Here is a 21,462-nt window from a genome sequence, read left to right as displayed (position 1 = left end):
AAAGCTACGAACAATGGGGGACCGGGCTTTCTGTTCTGCCGCTCCCAGTCTGTGGAACGCTCTCCCTGACCACCTGAGGGCACCACAGACTGTGAACGCTTTTAAAAAAGGCTTCAAAAACCCTTCTTTTAAAAAAAAAAAAAAAAACATTTTTTTAGATATATGCATACTAGTTCTAGCTATTAGGCTGTTCTAGTTTTTATTTTTATTTATTTGTATTATCATTTTGAATTTTATTTATTTATTTAAAGTTATTGTCTTGCACTCCTATTTTGGTGGCTTTTTCTCTTTTTTTTGGTATTTTCCTGTAGCAGTTTTGTGGCTTCCTTTGAGCGATATTTCAGTTGTTTTTATCCTTCTTTGTGGGGACATTGTCGATTGTCACGTCATGTTCGGATGTACTTTGTGGACGCCGTCTTTGCTCCACAGTAAGTCTTTGCTGTCGTCCAGCATTCTGTTTTTGTTTACTTTGTAGCCAGTTCAGTTTTAGTTTCGTTCTGCATAGCCTTCCCGAAGCTTCAGTGCCTTTTCTTAGAGGCACTCACCTTTTGTTTTTTTTTGGTTTAAGCATTAGACACCTTTTTACCTGCACCCTGCCTCCCGCTGTTTCCGATATCTACGGCTGCCACCTACTAATATGGAAGAGTATTACACGTTTACTCTGCCGAGCTCTAGACAGCACCGACTCCTTTTAAAAAAGGCTTAAAAACTCTTCTTTTTAAAAAAAAACAACTTTTTATAGATATATGCATACTAGTTCTAGCTATTAGGCTGTTCTAGTTTTTATTTGTATTTATTTTGATTATCTTTTTATTTTTTTTATTATTTGTATTTATTAATTTTTTAAAACATTTGAATACACTGTAATACTTTGAGGTTGTTTGCTCAATGTAAAGGGCTTTTTACAAATAAAATCTATTATTATTATTATTATTATTATTAAAATAGCAAAAATTGACAGTCATGCTGGTGTAACGAATGCATTTTAATTCCATGTTTTTGTATTCCTCAGATTCGTTGGACAGCATGGCCAAGTTTGGCATCCAGGGAGTGTTCAACTACAGCATGCTGACTCTGTCGGAGCACGAGAGAGTTTTGTACGTGGGCGCCCGCGAGGCGCTCTTTGCCTTGGACCCCAACGACATCAGCAGGCAGCTCAGACCACAGGTAACACCAACAACACCCGCACACACACACGTACTGCTTCGGAACTTTGCCGGCAAAGGACAAACATGACACAAACCTTCCCAATTGTTAGAAAGCCCGCTGTTCAATATGTTTGTGTGTATGCTTCACTGATGAACATCGTTTTGTCCTACTCATTTGGGCGGTTCTTGAACTCACCATAGTGTGGACCGTGACGCAACAGTTTGTTTACATGTCAAATCTTCCACTCCTTACTTTCTTGTGCCATTTTTAACTAAAAGACACCCATTCAACAAAACAACACCATCCATACATCCATCAATTTTCTACCATTTGTCCCTCTCAGGGTCGCGGGGGTGCTGGAGCCTAAATCGTAAATAAAAACAGAATACAATGATTTGCAAATTCTTGTCAACCTATATTCAGTTGAATAGACTGCAAAGACAAGATACTTAACAGGTATTTTTTGCAAATACTACATCTGTAAGTGCAAGTTAAAACTCTACTATGCGAAGCGAAGGCCGTTTATCAACAACACCCAGAAACGCAGACGGCTTCGCTGGGCCCGAGCTCGTCTAAGATGGACTGATTCAAAGTGGAAAAGTGTTTTGTGGTCTGACGAGTCCACATTTTAAATTGTTTTTGAAAACTGTGGACGTCGTGTCAAAGAACCATCCGGATTGTTCTAGGCGCAAAGTTGAAAAGCCAGCATCTGTGATGGTACGGGGGTGTATTAGTGCCCAAGGCATGGGTAACTTACACATCTGTGAAGGCACCATTAATGCTGAAAGGTACATACAGGTTGTTGACATCCAAGCAACGTTATCATGGACGCCCCTGCTTATTTGAGCAAGACAACGCCAAGCCACGTGTTACAACAGCGTGGCTTCATAGTAGTATGTATTTATTAGCAAACCTATTTAGATACTAGAGATGTGATGATAAATATATTTATATTGGGATTTTTCAGTAAAGAGTCTTTTGTTGGGTTGCCTACAGAGGGTAGCTGAATTCCCACAGGGTGTGCATTAAAAGTTAAAGACAGGAAGTGTTTATTGCACTTGTTATGGTCATTTGCAGATCAAGGTTAGTTTTTTTTTTGCTTGTGGAACATAGAAATAAAATACATTTTAAAAAAGTGCATGCTTTTTTTATTTCATGCACATGGCCAATTATACAAATTAGACTGACGTCAAGTCGAACCGTGTAGCCTCATAAAACTGACTTTTCAGTCCCTGCCAATTTAATGTGTCCTTGCTGCCTGTTCATTTAGAAACTGCCCTTGTTTTACATTTTTGAGAGGTGGGGGTGGGGGTGGGGGTGGGGGGCATCATTTTCTGATTCAAGGACAGAGAACTTACAAAAAAGAAAGCTGAGATAATGAAAGCGGATTATAGTGCCGTAATAAATGAAATGTGTCATACTAGTGTTTGGGTCTGTACTTATTTTATTAAAGTATAGGCTAGTAGAAGCTAATGATATACAAACTGTTTTAATATTTTAATTAGCGCTGTCAAACGATTAAAATATTTAATGGCGATTAATCCCATTTGTCCATAGTTAACTCAAAATTAATTGCGATTAATCGCAGAAAGACATAATTTTTCGTCATTAACAAGTATACCCTAGACAGATCGTTTTTAAAGTTTTTAATACCATGACAATTCATTTGTACGGAGCCCCTAAAGAGACATGGGGGGAAAAGAAATTGTTATATATATATATATATATATATATATTTTTTAAGACATGTATCTCGTACGCACGAGAAAGTTGTTATAAAGTTATAAAAAAAAATAAAAAATGAATTAATAATTATTTTTATTTTATTTTTTTTAGACATGTATCTCGTGCGCACGAGATACATGTCAAAAAAATAAAATAAAAAAATACATATATTTTTTTTTTTTCTTTGATAACTTTATAAAAACTTTCTCGTGCGCACGAGATACATGCTAAAAAAAAGGGAAAAAAAGCATAATGTTTAAAAACATTTCATAAAGCAAATTTACGGAGCCCCTAAAGGGACATTAGGGGATTTTTTTTTTTTTATAATTTTTTTTTATTGATTTATTTTTTAGACATGTATCTTGTGTGCACGAGAAACTATCTTGTGCGCACAAGAAAGTTTTTGTAAAGTTATAAAAAAAAATTTTTTTAAATGTATAATTTTTATTTTTTTATTTTTTTATAACTTTATAAAAACTTCCACGTGCGCACGAGATACATGTCTAAAAAAAAAAAAATCGTGCGCACGAGATACATGTCAAAAAAAATATTTTTTTTTAATTGTTTTTTATTTTTTTATAACTTTATAAAACGTTTCTTGTGCGTACGAGAAAGTTTCTTGTGCGCACGAGATAGTTTCTCGAGATACATGTCTAAAAAAAAATAAAAATAAAAAACAATTATAAAAAAAAAAAATTCCCCCAATGTCCTTTTAGGGGCTCCGTAAATTTGCTTTATGAAATGTTTTTAAACATTATGCTTTTTGAAACAGCTCAACATATAAAGTATATAAACACGTTTTTAAAGAAAATGTTTAAAAATTCTTGCAGATTTTCTATTTTTATAGGAATACAGGATTTGTATTGCTGCTTTAGGAGCACTGGCATTTAGAGGAGAGGAGCTACACCTCCATGTTTAGATAGCAGTTTCACACATTAATAACGCAAAATATGGATTGTTACGATCAAACTATTAAAATATTTAATCGAGATTAATCCCATTTGTCCATAGTTAACGCAAAATTAATTGTGATTAATCGCAGAAAGACATGATTTTTCGTCATTAACAAGTATACCCTAGACAGAGCGTTTTTAAAGTTTTTAATACCATGATAATTCATTTGCTTTATGAAATGATTTTAAACATTATGCTTTTTGAAACAGCTCAACATGTAAAGTATATAAACACGTTTTTAAAGAAAATTAAAATAAATTCTTGCAGATTTTCTATTTTTATAGGAATACAGGATTTGTATTGCTGCTTTAGGAGCACTGGCATTTAGAGGAGAGGAGCTACACCTCCATGTTTAGATAGCAGTTTCACACATTGATAACGCAAAATATGGATTGTTACGATCAAATGATTAAAATATTTAATCGCGATTAATCCCATTTGTCCATAGTTAACTCAAAATTAATTGCGATTAATCGCAGAAAGACATGATCTTTCGTCATTAACAAGTATACCCTAGACAGAGCGTTTTTAAAGTTTTTAATACCATGACAATTAATTTGCTCTATGAAATGTTTTTAAACATTATGCTTTTTGAAACAGCTCAACACGTAAAGTATATAAACACGTTTTTAAAGAAAAAAAAATTTCACCAGATTTTCTATTTCTATACACTGCAAAAAGTCAGTGTTCAAAAACAAGGAAAAAAAATACAAAATTTAGGGGTATTTTATTTAAGCTAAGCAAAATTATCTGCCAATAGAACAAGACAATTTGGCTTCTCAAGACTTTCCAAAACAAGTAAAGTTAGCTAACCTCAATGAACCCAAAAATACCTTAAAATAAGTATATTCTCAATAATAACTGTAGAATTTTTTTTTTTTTTTTGTCATAAAGAAATACAATCATGTGTGCTTAAGAACTGTATCCCTGCAGACTGTATTGATTTATATTGATATATAATGTATATATTGTGTTTTTTATGTTGATTTAATTTAAAAAAAAAAAATATATATATATATATATATATATATATATTTTTTTTTACATTTCTTGTGCGGCTGCGGCCCGGTATCGGTGGGGGACCACTGCTCTAGGGGGCGCCAAAGGATCAGCGCTTAAGCTATTTGCCCATCATATCAGGATTTACATTCTGCTCACATGAAGTGGATTAAACCAAACCGTGAAGTGAGGGGTTGAGTCGACCGCTGGGCCTCAGCCCCCAAAGGGGGTTCTAGCACAGGGGCGCCATTGAAGCAAGAAGCACTACTAGACATGCCTGTTGTACGGAACAGATACAGTCCATGTCTCCGGAGGCTCGACAATGACAAACTTCTCAACAATCAAACCAAGTTCACAAATATTGAGTAGTCACTTGAGTCGTCCTTGCTAAATCGGTCTTCAATTTCAGTTTCTGCATTTTAGCATCACCCACTTTTCAGCACCCTTGTTTCTTGTGAGTGTGTTAACATCCACTACAATGAAAAAGCATGGATTGACAAACCGTCTCTTAAAGGCCCGACGGACGAGAATGAACGATTTTTTTCTGGCTTTTACAATTTCTGATCCACTCTTTATTTTTTTTCCGACGCGCTGTTAAACTAACATTGGCAGAGCTGCAGGACGAATAGAAAACTATCAAAGGGAGCCTATTGACTCAAAAAGAGGCTTTCACACAGAGACCCCGCAACTAAATCAATATATTGACAGCGAATGAATGGAATGTGTGGTAGAATTGAGTGTTGAGTAGACCTGGTGTTTTTCAACCTTTTCGGAGCCAAAGCACATTTTTGGCGTTGAAAAAAATGCGGAGGCTCACCACCAGCAGAAATCATTAAAAAACGAAACTCGGTTGACAGTATAAAGTCGTTGTCGCAATTGTTGGGTATGACTTTAAACCATAACCAAGCATGCATCACTATAGCTCTTGTCTCAAAGTAGGTGTACTGTCACCACCTGTCACATCACGCCCTGACTTATTTGGACTTTTTTGCTGTCTTCCTGCGTGTAGTGTTTTAGTTCTTGTCTTGCGCTCCGATTTTGGTGGCTTTATTGTTATGGTTTGACTAAGGGAGATGACGGCAACAGACACCAGGGGGTGGTAATGTTCAATACTTTATTATATATATATAGTCAATATATATAATAATGCTAAACAATACTAACTAATAAACTAATCTAAAGAAATGGAGTGTGACAAAATCCGAGAGTGTGTATGGTGTAAGACTATGTGTGTAGCTTAGCTGTTGAGTGTTACTGTAAATCAGGGGTCCCCAAACTTGTTGACTCGGGGGCCGCATTGGGTTAAAAAAATTTGGCCGGAGGCCAGGCTGTGTGTGTATATATATATATATATATATATATATATATATATATATATATATATATATATATATATATATATATATATATATATATATATATATATATATATATATATATATTTATATATATATATATATATATATATATATATATATATATATATATATATATATATATTTATATATATATATATATATATATATATATATATATATATATATATATATATATATATATATTTATATATATATATATATACACATATATACATTTGTCGTCATTTAACATCAATTAACATTGATGTTCATCAACATTTAACATTGTCATGTTATCGATGGGAAAATTCATTTTTAGACAGTATGATTGGCCTGAGCGGCTAGGAGACACCGAGAGTAACAAGCGGTAGAAAATGGATTAGAAAGGAAAGATTAAAAAAAATAAAATAAAATAGCGGGTGAACAAGGGGATGGGTCAAATGCACAGGACAAATATTACCACACCTAGCGTGTGTGTGACAATCATTGGTACTTTAACTTAACTTTAACTTTACACATACAAACTGTAGCACACAAAAAGCACATTTAATTAAAAAAAAAACGTTATTATGGTCTTACCTTTACTTATAAATGAAGTCCATGCGCCGCTGTTGTGCTGGATTAATGCACCCCCTGACGGGAGTGTTATATCAACTAAAGCCCACACTTAAACATTCCCCGTGCAAGATTGAATCTATTTAAAAAAGTTATTTAATAAGAAGCCAAAAAGTGCAAAAACAATAATGTTCGTGTTGGAGGAGTTGTGAATGAATGAAATATGAAATCCGTGCTGCAGTCTGCAGGTGTACCTAATGTTGTGGCCCTGCGGTCATTCACAACTCCTCCAACATGAACATTATTGTTTTTGCACTTTTTGGCTGCTTATTAAATAACTTTTAGGCGTTTATAAATGTCGCCTATACTGTATGAAACTACAAAATAATAAACACGGAGGCTCCAGTTTACAGGAGGACCACTTTATTTACCTTCTTTCAAAAACCTCCGCTCCACTCCAACGTGTCATCACTTCCGCTCTTAGCGCCTTCAAAATAAGAGCGCAAGGCATATACTGTATAACAGCGTACAATAGGAATTTAACATCACAAAGAGGAAAGCCCATAAAAATAGGTTACAATGGATTCAATCTTGCATGTGGAAAGTTTAAGTGTGGGCTTTAGTTGATATAACATGCACCCCCTCGCTCATCACGAGCAGGTGCGCAGATTGCCGATTGTCTGCAGGCGCGAGGAGGTACGCCCGCAGCGGAGAGAGAGCGCCTGTGGGCAAATATGACAGCCGTGACATTTTTCTCTTTTTTTTGGTATTTTCCTGTAGCAGTTTCATGTCTTCCTTTGAGCGATATTTCAGTTGTTTTGATCCTTCTTTGTGGGGAAATCTTTGATGGTCATGTCATGTTCGGATGTACATTGTGGACGCCGTCTTTGCTCCACAGTAAGTCTTTGCTGTCGTCCAGCATTCTGTTTTTGTTTACTTTGTAGCCAGTTCAGTTTTAGTTTCATTCTGCATAGCCTTCCCTACGCTTCAGTGCCTTTTCTTAGGAGCACTCACCTTTTGTTTATTTTTGGTTTCAGCATTAGATACCTTTTGTCATGACCTGTGGTCTGGATCATGTTTTTTGTTATTTTCTGTTAGTTTAAGACTCCATGTGGTTCCTGTTTTTGTGCACCCTTGTTTGTTGTAGTTTCCATGGCGACCTATTAGTTTCACCTGCCTCTGGTGTTCGGTACACGCACCTGCTCTAATCAAGAGACCAGTATTTAAGCCCGTTTTTGCCTGTCAGTCGGCCTGGCGTCATTTCTTGTGTCATGTGATTGCTTGTTTCATGCTTAGTACATGCTGCTCGTTTTCATGTCCAATCCCAAGTTTTTGCTAGTTGTTCGATTCATGCCGTGTCCACATAAGTGTTAGTTGTTTCATGCCACAGTAAGTCTTGTTTCTTCCATGCCATAGTCCATGTGAAGTGTTTAGCTTCTATGTTTCCTGCTTTAAGTTGTTTTTGTTCGTTAGCTTCTCGTGTGAACGCCACACTTTTCTTTTCTTTGGTTCCGGCCTTTGTCCTGTGTAGGATTCATTGAGAAAATAAATATGTTCCTACCTTTAAGTCCTGTCCGGAATAGTCCGTTTGCGTCCTGGGAGAACAAACCTCGCAGTAAGATGACACCTTTTGCCCTGCACGCTGCCTCCCGCTGTTTCCGACATCTACGGCTGCCACCTACTGATATGGAAGAGTATTACACGGTTACTCTGCCGAGCTCTAGACAGCACCGACACTCAACAACAACACACAGTGTTTCCCACACATTCATTTATTTGTGGCGGCCCGTTTTCTGTTTATTTGTTACTGACTGTGGCAGGACACCTCTGCCTCTGTTTCACTTTATGTTGCTGGTAAATAATATGGTTGTAGTAGTAGGCTAAAGTTAAATTATTTAGTATGCACTAATTAAAGGGGCAGAGCTTTATGAGACATTTTAGCTTTTATATTTTATAAGATATATTTTTTGTAAGAACCACAATTAATAAATATATTTCAGTGAATAACTTATTGTTCAAATCTGTATATAAATATGTACATAAAGTGTTGTAATTATATTGTAAAATGGATGGATGGATGGATGTTTAAAACAAAACTGTTATTATTAATTAGTAAGTACACATTTTTTGAGCCTTTTTAGAGAAAATCATATCATTGTAAATTATGCAAATTACTCGATGATGTCATGGTGACCACGCCCATAGCCACGCCCCCACCGCCACAGGTATCTTTGCAGTTTATGGGAAACACTGAACACATAATTTGCAGACTATAATTACTGGTTTGCAAAAAATATTTGTAACCCAAATAGGTGAAACTAGATCATCTCCCACGGCACACCAGACTGTAACTCACACAGTGGTTGAAAAACACTGGAGTAGACCATACACTTCTGAGCACATTCTTAAGACCAGAAGAAAATTACAAGCGTCATCAATATGCAAAAAGAAGAACAAGAGACAAAAAAAAAATTGGTCGACAGATTTTCTCTCAAATATAATATCTTACGGTTTTTAGGCTGCAGTCACCATCAGTCAGGGTCTTAAAGGCCTACTGAAAGCCACTACTAGCGACCACGCAGTCTGATAGTTTATATATCAATGATGAAATCTTAACATTGCAACACATGCCAATACGGCCGGGTTAACTTATAAAGTGCAATTTTAAATTTCCCGCTAAACTTCCGGTTGAAAACGTCCATATATGATGACGTATGCGCGTGACGTAACCAGTGAAACAGAAGTATCGGTACCCCATTGAATACAATACAAAAAGCTCTGTTTTCATCTCAAAATTCCACAGTATTCTGGACATCTGTGTTGGTGAATCTTTTGCAATTTGTTTAATGAACAATGGAGACCGCAAAGAAGAAAGTTGTAGGTGGGATCGGTGTATTAGCGGCGGACTACAGCAACACAACCAGGAAGACTTTGACTCGGATAGCAGACGCGCTAGCCGACGCTAGCCACTGACCGCCCGGATGATCGTGGTGAAGTCCTTAGTCCTTCCGTCGATCGCTGGAACGCAGGTGAGCACGGGTGTTGATGAGCAGATGAGGGCTGGCTGGCGTAGGTGGAGCGCTAATGTTTTTATCACAGCTCTGTGAGGTCCCGTTATACTAAGTTAGCTTCAATGGCGTCGTTAGCAACAGCATTTTTAAGCTTCGCCAGGCTGGAAATTATTAACTGTGTATTTACATGTCCCTGGTTAATAGTATTGTTGATCTTCTGTCTATCCTTCCAGTCAGGGATTTATTTATTTTGTTTCTATATGCAGATAAGCACGATGCTATCACGTTAGCTCCGTAGCTAAAGTGCTTCGCCGATGTATTGTCGTGGAGATAAAAGTCACTGTGAATGTCCATTTCGCGTTCTCGACTCTCATTTTCAAGAGGATATAGTATCCGAGGTGGTTTAAAATACAAATCCGTGATCCACAATAGAAAAAGGAGAGAGTGTGGAATCCAATGAGCCAGCTTGTACCTAAGTTACGGTCAGAGCGAAAAAAGATATGTCTTGCACTGCATTCTAGTCCGTCACTCTAACGTTCCTCATCCACGAATCTTTCATCCTGGCTCAAATTAATGTGGTAATCGTCGCTTTCTCGGTCCGAATCTCTCTCGCTGCTGGTGTAAACAATGGGGAAATGTGAGCAGTCCTTCCTCCGGTGTCGTCGCGCTACTTCCGGTACAGGCAAGGCTTTTTTTTATCAGAGACCAAAAGTTGCAAACTTTATCGTCGTTGTTCTCTACTAAATCCTTTCAGCAAAAATATGGCAATATCGCGAAATGATCAAGTATGACACATAGAATGGATCTGCTAACCCCGTTTAAATAAAACAATTTCATTTCAATAGGCCTTTAATTTGGGTCGAGGATCTGCCTGTGTCTTGATGTACAAACACTCAGATTCTCCAGTTTAGGTCTGGTGAAGTTTTTTGGGTTTTTTTTCCACTTAACATTTTGTTCCATAACCCCCAGGATTTTTAAAAGAAATGTAGAAACGCTGCCACACTGCGTCTAACCTTGACAGCAATGGTGTGTCGCTAGAGGCCTCGCTTCTGAACTTCAGCAAGTTCAAAGGCAGCAAGCCTGTTTGCCTCTGCCATCAGGAGGTCATGACAGTATCACAGAAAACCACATTAGAAGCCAGGTTTCAGCATGTTTATTGTTAAGTGTTAAGTGCAATTTTTAATGAAGCGTTTTGATGCTCTACTTACAATCTGGGAAAAATGTCATTTAAAAATGCATCCAACTGAAAGGTTTTTATTTGTGATGAGGGTAAAAAACAATGCTAGTCTGTTTTGTGGATTGGGGTCATTTTGCCAGGTTAGGGTTTTACTTCAGGAATAGTCGCAGAGAACGTTTACATCAGGGGTGTCCAAAGTGCGGCCCGGGGGCCATTTGCGGTTCGCAGCTAATTGTGTACCGGCCCGCCACACATTCTGGAAATACTATTGTAACAAATAAAAAAAGAACATTCAAAAAAGTGGAATGAGGTGAAATCTAACGAGGCTGGGTTTTTTTTTCTTTTGTCTTTCTTTATTTTTTATTTTTTTGCCATTGCTCAAAAAAATAATAATGACAAAAAAAATCCATGTTATAATGAATTATTTTCAAGGCTCCAATTACTTCAAATATTTCACTTTAAAATGTTTTATGTGGTAAATATTGCATATATTGTGGAGCTGCCATAAAAAAAGTTTTCTTTGACAAAAGAGCATAAAACAATCAAAATAATAGTTAAAACGTAAAATGGACAGATATATCTGAAGTTGGTCTCGTAACTTAAGTGTTGAAAGTTAAAAAATAAATAAATAAATTAAAATGTATCACTTTATGAGTGGGGAACCTTTTGAATCCCAAATATAGTAAGTGGTATTTTATTTATCTTTTCACTGTGATGACTCAAAAATATTAAATAATTAAAATCAATGGTGTCCTGCATTATTGATCTTTTATGGCTCTAATTACTAAATACTGCATATTTCAGTTTTACTATAAAAAACAAAGTTGTTTTTGACAGAGATGCCGTAAAACCTTTTTTTTTTTTTAAGTTGATATAGAGATTTACTGTAAGCGTTAAATAAAAAATAATAATAAAAATTGGACTTATTTTTAACATTTTAATAACTGAGACCCTTTATGGTCCCCGGAACCTCTAAAGGTAAAATACATTTTTAAAATCCATATATTTTGTTATGGTTTGAAAATGAAAAATATCAAAATGGCCCCCACATGCTTTAATTTTTCCGTTTGCGGCCCTCAGTGGAAAAAGTTTGGACACCCCTGGTCTACATGTTAAAATTGTACTTTGTGCTGCTTTTGGGTGTAAAACAAATACCGTATTTTCCGGGCCATAGGGCGCACCGGATTATAAGGCGCACTGCCGATGAATGGTCTATTTTTGATATTTTTTCATATATAAGGCGCGCCGGATTATAGGACGCATTACCTCTGAAGGCCTTAGTGGCCACATGCGTGGACAGCACCTTTTAGCTCTTATTTCCAAAATTGTGTACACTACTGAATTGGGGTCTTATGGCCACTTATGTGGACACTTATACTGCCATCTGGTGGTGTCAGAAAAGTATAACATACAATGGAATTTGGGGAAAAAAGTGTAAAAATAAACATTAGCATGTCACTACACATGAAGTACACGTTTGTGTACTTATGGACTAAGTACATCATATATAAAGATGATTTTTAGTTTTCATTCTAATTAGGGTCCATTAAGCCCAAATAGCAAAGAGAAATAAAAAAAAGCATGTAAACAAACAGCTAGGGTTTTTTTTTTTGTTGTTTTTCTAAATGTAAAAGACTTCCTTGTGGTCTACATAACATGTAATGGTGGTTCTTTGGTCAAAATGTTGCATAGATGATGTTTTACTCATCATCTTCAAGTCGCTTTCTGACAGTCGCTTCAGGACGCGCCGTTTTGTGGGCGGGTCTTATTTACGTGGCTCACCTTCGACAGCGTCTTCTCCCCGTCACCTTTGTTGTAGCGGTGTAGCGTGCAAGGACGGGAGTGGAAGAAGTGTCAAAAGATGGCGCTAACTGTTTTAATGACATTCAGACTTTACTTCAATCAATAACGGAGCAGCATCTCCTCATCCGCAAACAACAACACCCGTGAAAAACCATCCAACCGGAACTCTCTAATAACTAAAGTTCCTTGGGTGGATAAAGTAAACTCACTACACCGGTATGTTTTAGCGCTTTTCATGGCGAGTTTACTGACAGATATAAGTAAGAACTTTACACTACTTTATATTAGAAATGGCAACAGCGGAGGATGAATGTCCCATAACAAGAAGATAGAGACAAAAAAGAAGCTTATCGACTACGTTGTCGGCACGGACTACAAAGGCGGACGCATGCAATTTTTCAGGATTTATGCAGATCCCAAATACAGATCAGCAGGTACCAGAAGGTAAGACAAGTTGCTTTTGCATAATATTGCGAAACAAAGCGCCAGATAATATGTCTTACCTTATACACACTATGGACTGGACTCTCACACTATTATGTTAGATCCACTACGGACTGGACTCTCACTATTATGTTAGATCCACTATGGACTGGACTCTCACTATTTTGTTAGATCCACTATGGACTGGACTCTCACTATTATGTTAGATCCACTATGGACTGGACTCTCACACTATTATGTTAGATCCACTCTGGACTGGACTCTCACTATTATGTTAGATCCACTATGGACTGGACTCTCACTATTTTGTTAGATCCACTATGGACTGGACTCTCACTATTATGTTAGATCCACTATGGACTGGACTCACTATTATGTTAGATCCACTATGGACTGGACTCTCACTATTTTGTTAGATCCACTATGGACTGGACTCACTATTAGGTTAGATCCACTATGGACTGGACTCTCACTATTTTTTTAGATCCACTATGGACTGGACTCTCACTATTATGTTAGATCCACTATGGACTGGACTCTCACACTATTATGTTAGATCTACTATGGACTGGACTCTCACTATTATGTTAGATCCACTATGGACTGGACTCTCACTATTTTGTTAGATCCACTATGGACTGGACTCTCACTATTATGTTAGATCCACTATGGACTGGACTCACTATTATGTTAGATCCACTATGGACTGGACTCTCACTATTTTGTTAGATCCACTATGGACTGGACTCACTATTATGTTAGATCCACTATGGACTGGACTCTCACTATTTTTTTAGATCCACTATGGACTGGACTCTCACTATTATGTTAGATCCACTATGGACTGGACTCTCACACTATTATGTTAGATCCACTATGGACTGGACTCTCACACTATTATGCTAGATCCACTATGGACTGGACTCTCACTATTTTGTTAGATCCACTATGGACTGGACTTTCACTATTATGTTAGATCCACTATGGACTGGACTCTCACTATTATGTTAGATCCACTATGGACTGGACTCACTATTATGTTAGATCCACTATGGACTGGACTCTCACTATTATGTTAGATCCACTATGGACTGGACTCTCACTATTATGTTAGATCCACTATGGACTGGACTCTCACACTATTATGTTAGATCCACTATGGACTGGACTCTCACTATTATGTTAGATCCACTATGGACTGGACTCTCACTATTATGTTAGATCCACTATGGACTGGACTCTCACTATTATGTTAGATCCACTATGGACTGGACTCTCACACTATTATGTTAGATCCACTATGGACTGGACTCTCACTATTATGTTAGATCCACTATGGACTGGACTCACACTATTATGTTAGATCCACTATGGACTGGACTCTCACACTATTATGTTAGATCCACTATGGACTGGACTCTCACACTATTATGTTAGATCCACTATGGACTGGACTCTCACACTATTATGTTAGATCCACTATGGACTGGACTCACACTATTATGTTAGATCCACTATGGACTGGACTCTCACTATTATGTTAGATCCACTATGGACTGGACTCTCACACTATTATGATAGACCCACTATGGACTGGACTCTCACTATTATGTTAGACCCACTATGGACTGGACTCTCACTATTATGTTAGACCCACTATGGACTGGACTCTCACTATTATGTTAGACCCACTATGGACTGGACTCTCACTATTATGTTAGACCCACTATGGACTGGACTCACACTATTATGTTAGATCCACTATGGACTGGACTCTCACACTATTATGTTAGATCCACTATGGACTGGACTCACACTATTATGTTAGATCCACTATGGACTGGACTCACACTATTATGTTAGATCCACTATGGACTGGACTCTCACACTATTATGATAGACCCACTATGGACTGGACTCTCACTATTATGTTAGACCCACTATGGACTGGACTCTCACTATTATGTTAGATCCACTATGGACTGGACTCTCACTATTATGTTAGACCCACTATGGACTGGACTCTCACTATTATGTTAGACCCACTATGGACTGGACTCTCACTATTATGTTAGACCCACTATGGACTGGACTCTCACTATTATGTTAGACCCACTATGGACTGGACTCTCACTATTATGTTAGACCCACTATGGACTGGACTCTCACTATTATGTTAGACCCACTATGGACTGGACTCACACTATTATGTTAGATCCACTATGGACTGGACTCTCACACTATTATGTTAGATCCACTATGGACTGGACTCACACTATTATGTTAGATCCACTATGGACTGGACTCACACTATTATGTTAGATCCACTATGGACTGGACTCTCACACTATTATGATAGACCCACTATGGACTGGACTCTCACTATTATGTTAGACCCACTATGGACTGGACTCTCACTATTATGTTAGATCCACTATGGACTGGACTCTCACTATTATGTTAGACCCACTATGGACTGGACTCTCACTATTATGTTAGACCCACTATGGACTGGACTCTCACTATTATGTTAGACCCACTATGGACTGGACTCCTACTATTATGTTAGATCCACTATGGACTGGACTCTCACACTATTATGTTAGATCCACTATGGACTGGACTCTCACAATATTATGCTAGATCCACTCGACGTCCATTGCACTGGTCGCCCAGGGCGGGGGTCCCCACATCTGCGGTCCCCTCCAAGGTTTCTCATTATCCCATTGGGTTGAGTTTTTCCTTGCCCTGATGTCGTTGTGGCTTGTGCAGCCCTTTGAGACACTCGTGATTTAGGGCTATATAAGTAAACATTGATTGATCGAGTGATTAATACTCCCATGTTGAAGCTCATCAAATGGTGCAGCCTACACTTATCTCTTATGTTTGACTGCCATCTACTGGTCACACTTATCATCACACTATGTACCAAATAAAAATTGCTTCGAGGTCGGTAAGCTCAACCAAGCGTTTTCCTTACATTAGGCGCACCGGGTTATAAGGCGCACTGTCGGGTTTTGAGGGGGGAAAAAGGATTGTAAGTGCGCCATGTAGTCCGGGAAAATGCGGTACTGCAGATTTCTCGCACTTACTGTCAAGTTGTATTGTCCATGTTTTGATGTGTGGATCTCGTTTCGTTGCAATTACTTAGAGGGGAATTCATTTCTTGCCTGATACGCAGACGCTCATATATTCCGAAAGAAGCTTCATAAACCCAATCTGGTTTGGCTTCCCTCCCTCAGTAATTGGCTCGTATTGCGATCAATACAAATAGAGAAGGTGTGACGGCACGGTGAGCAGCCTGCAGGCGGTAGTTCAGGGATTGTTATCTGATTTACTCTAACGAGAAGTTATTAAATACTCACACGGGGATGTGCCGCACACACACACACACACACACCGTCACGTGCCAACACAGGCTGGTTGTGCTTTCCGAGTCTTGCTGTAAGGTAAGACCACCTGTTATCATACCCCCCCGGGAGTGGAATGTCAAAGAAAGTTCTGCTCTGCTCTTCACTGCCATCAGTCTGAGACGATATGTAAAAACACCCATTTAAGTAGTTTGCATAGACATACAGTATGGTGGTCAGTTTTTCCCATTGTGGAGGTTGCCCACCAGCGGGTTCCTCAGACCACCAAATACTGCCATTAGAGCCCGGATCAGGGTTGCAACACTCTTTTATTTTCATTAAAAATCGTGCAAGTCTTTTGTTTTCCAGCAAAAATGTTTTCTCTGCGTCCGTCTCTCACTCTCTCTCTCGCTCTCGCTCCAACAACGTGTCTCATGCCGGCTGCTGCTAATAAAGGCGACAGGTGATTAGATAACAAGGCCCACCGGGGCCATCTACGCACCTGTCGCTGTCTTCGAGGCCGGTCCTGGCACACCCCGTTCCGCGGCAGGCCCGCAGGCCACGCCCTCCCTCCACACCCATGTATTAATTCATTTTTGAGAAGCCTCCGTTTTACTAATGATTTCCAATGTTGCAAAAATGTGTAGAATACAAATTAAAATACAACATTTCTGTCAACGAAGATTTGCGTCAGCCTTTGATAGTAGGCTAATATAGCTAATATAGACACTTACATCATGTGTTGCCTTCATTACAACACTTATATAAGACTTTTAAAGTCATTTTGATAGTAGGCTAATATAGCTAATATAGACACTTACATCATGTGTTGCCTTCATTATAACACTTATATAAGACTTTTAGAGTCATTTTGATAGTAGGCTAATATAGACACTTACATCATGTGGTGCCTTCATTATAATACTTATATAAGACTTTTTAAGTCTTTTTGATAGTAGGCTAATATAGACACTTACATCATGTGTTGCCTTCATTATAACACTTATATAAGACTTTTACAGTCATTTTGATAGTAGGCTAATATAGACACTTACATCATGTGTTGTCTTCATTATAACACTTATATAAGGCTTTTTAAAGTCATTTTGATAGTAGGCTAATATAGCTAATATAGACACTTACATCATGTGTTGCCTTCAGTATAACACTTATATAAGGCTGTTAAAGTCATTTTGATAGTAGGCTAATATAGCTAATATAGACACTTACATCATGTGTTGCCTTCAGTGTAACACTTATATAAGACTTTTAAAGTCATTTTGATCGTAGGCTAATATAGACACTTACATCATGTGTTGCCTTCATTATAACTTTTATATAAGACTTTTAAAGTCATTTTGATAGTAGGCTAATATAGACACTTACATCATGTGTTGCCTTCATTATAACACTTATATAAGACTTTTACAGTCATTTTGATAGTAGGCTAATATAGACACTTACATCATGTGTTGTCTTCATTATAACACTTATATAAGGCTTTTTAAAGTCATTTTGATAGTAGGCTAATATAGCTAATATAGACACTTACATCATGTGTTGCCTTCAGTATAACACTTATATAAGGCTGTTAAAGTCATTTTGATAGTAGGCTAATATAGCTAATATAGACACTTACATCATGTGTTGTCTTCATTATAACACTTATATAAGACTTTTAAAGTCATTTTGATAGTAGGCTAATATAGACACTTACATCATGTGTTGCCTTCAGTATAACACTTATATAAGGCTTTTAAAGTAATTTTGATAGTAGGCTAATATAGCTAATATAGACACTTACATCATGTGTTGCCTTCATTATAACACTTATATAAGACTTTTTAAATGTCATTTTGATAGTAGGCTAATATAGCTAATATAGACACTTACATCATGTGTTACCTTCATTATAACACTTATATAAGACTTTTTAAACGTCATTTTGATAGTTGGCTATTATAGCTAATATAGACACTTACATCATGTGTTGCCTTCATCATAACACTTATATAAGACTTTTAATTTTTTGCGGCACCAGACAGATTTATTTTTAAATTATTTTCGGTCCAATATGGCTCTTTCAACATTATGGGTTGCCGACCTCTGACATAGTCCAACAGGAAACATGCGTGCTCACGTCTTTACAACACGAACGAGTGATTGAAAAACAACATTTATGTGGTTTCCAAAATGGCTCGTCATGTAGCAACATGCACTTGTTAAACGATCAAGTCTGTATTTATGTACGAGTATGTTTGTTGTCATCAGTCAGTGAATGAGCAGAATCTGACGACAATACGTGGAAACAAACAATTTTGTCGACGAGGTCTCTAATCACATTGTGTTTCTTTCCCTGGCCTGCAGATTGACTGGCAAGCTCCGATGGATAAGAAGCGGGAGTGTGTCATCAAGGGCAAGAGCAACCAGGTAGGTGGACAATGCAGCCCATCTTGTTCAAAGGGATCACAGGAGTGAAGCAAGAACAGTTCTCGATATTAGTTTCACTTCAATCAATAACATTCTCCCTACTAAGTGCTGGCTTTCAAATCTGCAACCAAAACAGGAACATACATTAGAGATTTGTATACACAAATGTTGTCTCAATACCAACATTTTGGTACCGGTACCAACATGTATTTCGATACTTTTTGGTACTTTTAGGCACTTTTCTAAACAAAGGGGACCACAAAAAATGGCATTATTGGCTTTATTTTAACAAAAAACTCTTAGGGTACATTAAATATATGTTTATTATTGCAAGTTTGTCCTTAAATAAAATATAAGACAACTTGAATTTTAGTAGTAAGTAAACAAACAAAGGCTCCTAATTTAGCTGCTGACATATGCAGTAACATATTGTGTCATTTTCCATTCTATTATTATTAAGAACAAGTAGTAGAAAATGAATTATTAATCTACTTGTTCATTTACTGTTAATATCTGCTTAATTTCTCTTTCAACATGTTCTATCTACACTTCTGTTCAAATGTAATAATCACTTATTCTTCTGTTGTTTGGATGCTTTACATTAGTTTTGGATGATACCACAAATTTGGGTATCAATCCGATACCAAGTAGTTACAGGATCATACATTGGTCAAATTCAAAGTCCTCATGTGTCCAGGGACGTATTTCCTGAGTTTATAAACATAAAATACATTTAAAAATTAAGGCTGCAAGCAGCGATGGAATGGACCGACTTTGACGGCACATAAAATCCAAACCGGAGCAGTAATTAAAACTATTTCATCAACTTTTAATCAGAAGGGTTCAATCTCTCTCCTGTGCTAGTTTGAAGCCGACACGACAAACGCGCTCAGAGGAGATAATGTTTGAAAAAAGGTGACCGGTTTTTACAAAACTTTTGTTTTGAAGGGGGAATTGCAAACTTCCTGTTGATTTTTGCTGGGGGTTGTCAGTGAATGAAATCTAGGTATAAGTGAGACCTACATAGAGGTTTGTGTTTCATGTCTCTACGATATTCCTACTGGGAGTTACAGGCAGTTGTGTCTGTGTTTTCTTCCGAAGAGCAGTTTTGTCTGTGTTTTCTTCCTAGGGGGCGCCAGAGCGCAATTTTGAGTTTTGGGGTTGTTTTTTTTTATTTGATCGCAATTTTTGCCAGTCCTGATGTGTGTGTCCAATTTGGTCAGTTTTGAAGCATGTTAAGGGGGTCAAATTATAGCTCAAAGAGGCAAAGGTGACTGTTTTTACAAAACTTTTGTTTTGAAGGGGGAATTGCCAACTTTCTGTTGATTTTTGCTGGGGGTTGTCAGTGAATGAAATCTAGGTATAAGTGAGACCTACGTAGAGGTTTTTGTTTCATGGGCAACCTCACAATCAAACACTTTTATGTTAAAATACTGAACAGATGTTAATTGGGATAAGGTAAACATCTGTTTAGTACTTTAACATAAAAGTGTTTGATTGTGAGGCATTAAAAGCCACAAAATGCTACACAGAACATCAGAGGGTCAAAATGTGCGAGAAAATGAGAGCAGACAGTGTTGACAAACAATGTTGCAACCTTGTGTGGGATGCAGAAACTGGCAGGAGAAATTTCCATGCAACGTTCATATTGTTGTTACTCAGCCAGCGTTTGTGGGTCTGATGGACCCGTTGCATTTTGTGGCTTTTAATGCCTCACAATCAAACACTTTTACAATCAAACACTTTTATGTTAAAGTACTGAACGGATGTTTACCTTATCCCAATAAACATCTGTTCAGTATTTTAACAAAAGTGTTTGATTGTGAGGCATTAAAAGCCACAAAATGCTACACAGAACATCGGAGGGTCAAATGTGCGAGAAAATGAGAGCAGACAGTGTTGACAAACACTGTTGCAACCTCACAATCAAACACTTTTATGTTAAAGTACTAAACAGATGTTTACCTTATCCCAATTAACATCTGTTCAGTATTTTAACATAAAAGTGTTTGATTGTGAGGTTGCAACAGTGTTTGTCAACACTGTCTGCTCTCATTTTCTCGCACATTTGACCCTTTGATGTTCTTTGTAGCATTTTGTGGCTTTTAATGCCTCACAATCAAACATTTTTATGTTAAAGTACTGAACAGATGTTTACCTTATCCCAATAAACATCTGTTCAGTATTTCAACATATAAGTGTTTGATTGTGAGGTTGCAACAGTGTTTTTCAACACTGTCTGCTCTCATTTTCTCGCACATTTGACCCTCTGATGTTCTGTCTAGCATTTTGTGGCTTTTAATGCCTCACAATCAAACACTTTTATGTTAAAGTACTAAACAGATGTTTACCTTATCCCAATAAACATCTGTTCAATATTTTACCATAAAAGTGTTTGATTGTGAGGTTGCAACAGTGTTTTTCAACACTGTCTGCTCTCATTTTCTCGCACATTTGACCCTCTGATGTTCTGTCTAGCATTTTGTGGCTTTTAATGCCTCACAATC

The 21,462-nt window shown here is 37.4% G+C and overlaps 1 protein-coding gene across 2 annotated transcripts in view; it reads left to right on the top strand.

Moving 5' to 3' along the window:
- Positions 1 to 21,462, top strand: part of LOC133652640 (semaphorin-4C-like) — a 317,761-nt gene that overhangs the window by 251,638 nt on the left and 44,661 nt on the right. For both annotated transcript variants that reach the window (XM_062051606.1, XM_062051607.1), the window contains 2 exons: positions 1,013 to 1,167; positions 18,893 to 18,955. In XM_062051606.1, coding sequence (XP_061907590.1) covers positions 1,013 to 1,167; positions 18,893 to 18,955 — 218 coding nt within the window. The remainder of the gene's footprint in view (positions 1 to 1,012; positions 1,168 to 18,892; positions 18,956 to 21,462) is intronic.

This window comes from Entelurus aequoreus, linkage group LG06 (assembly GCF_033978785.1).
Source record: "Entelurus aequoreus isolate RoL-2023_Sb linkage group LG06, RoL_Eaeq_v1.1, whole genome shotgun sequence".
NCBI lineage: Eukaryota > Metazoa > Chordata > Actinopteri > Syngnathiformes > Syngnathidae > Entelurus > Entelurus aequoreus.
This window is presented reverse-complemented; position numbering and strand designations above follow the sequence as displayed.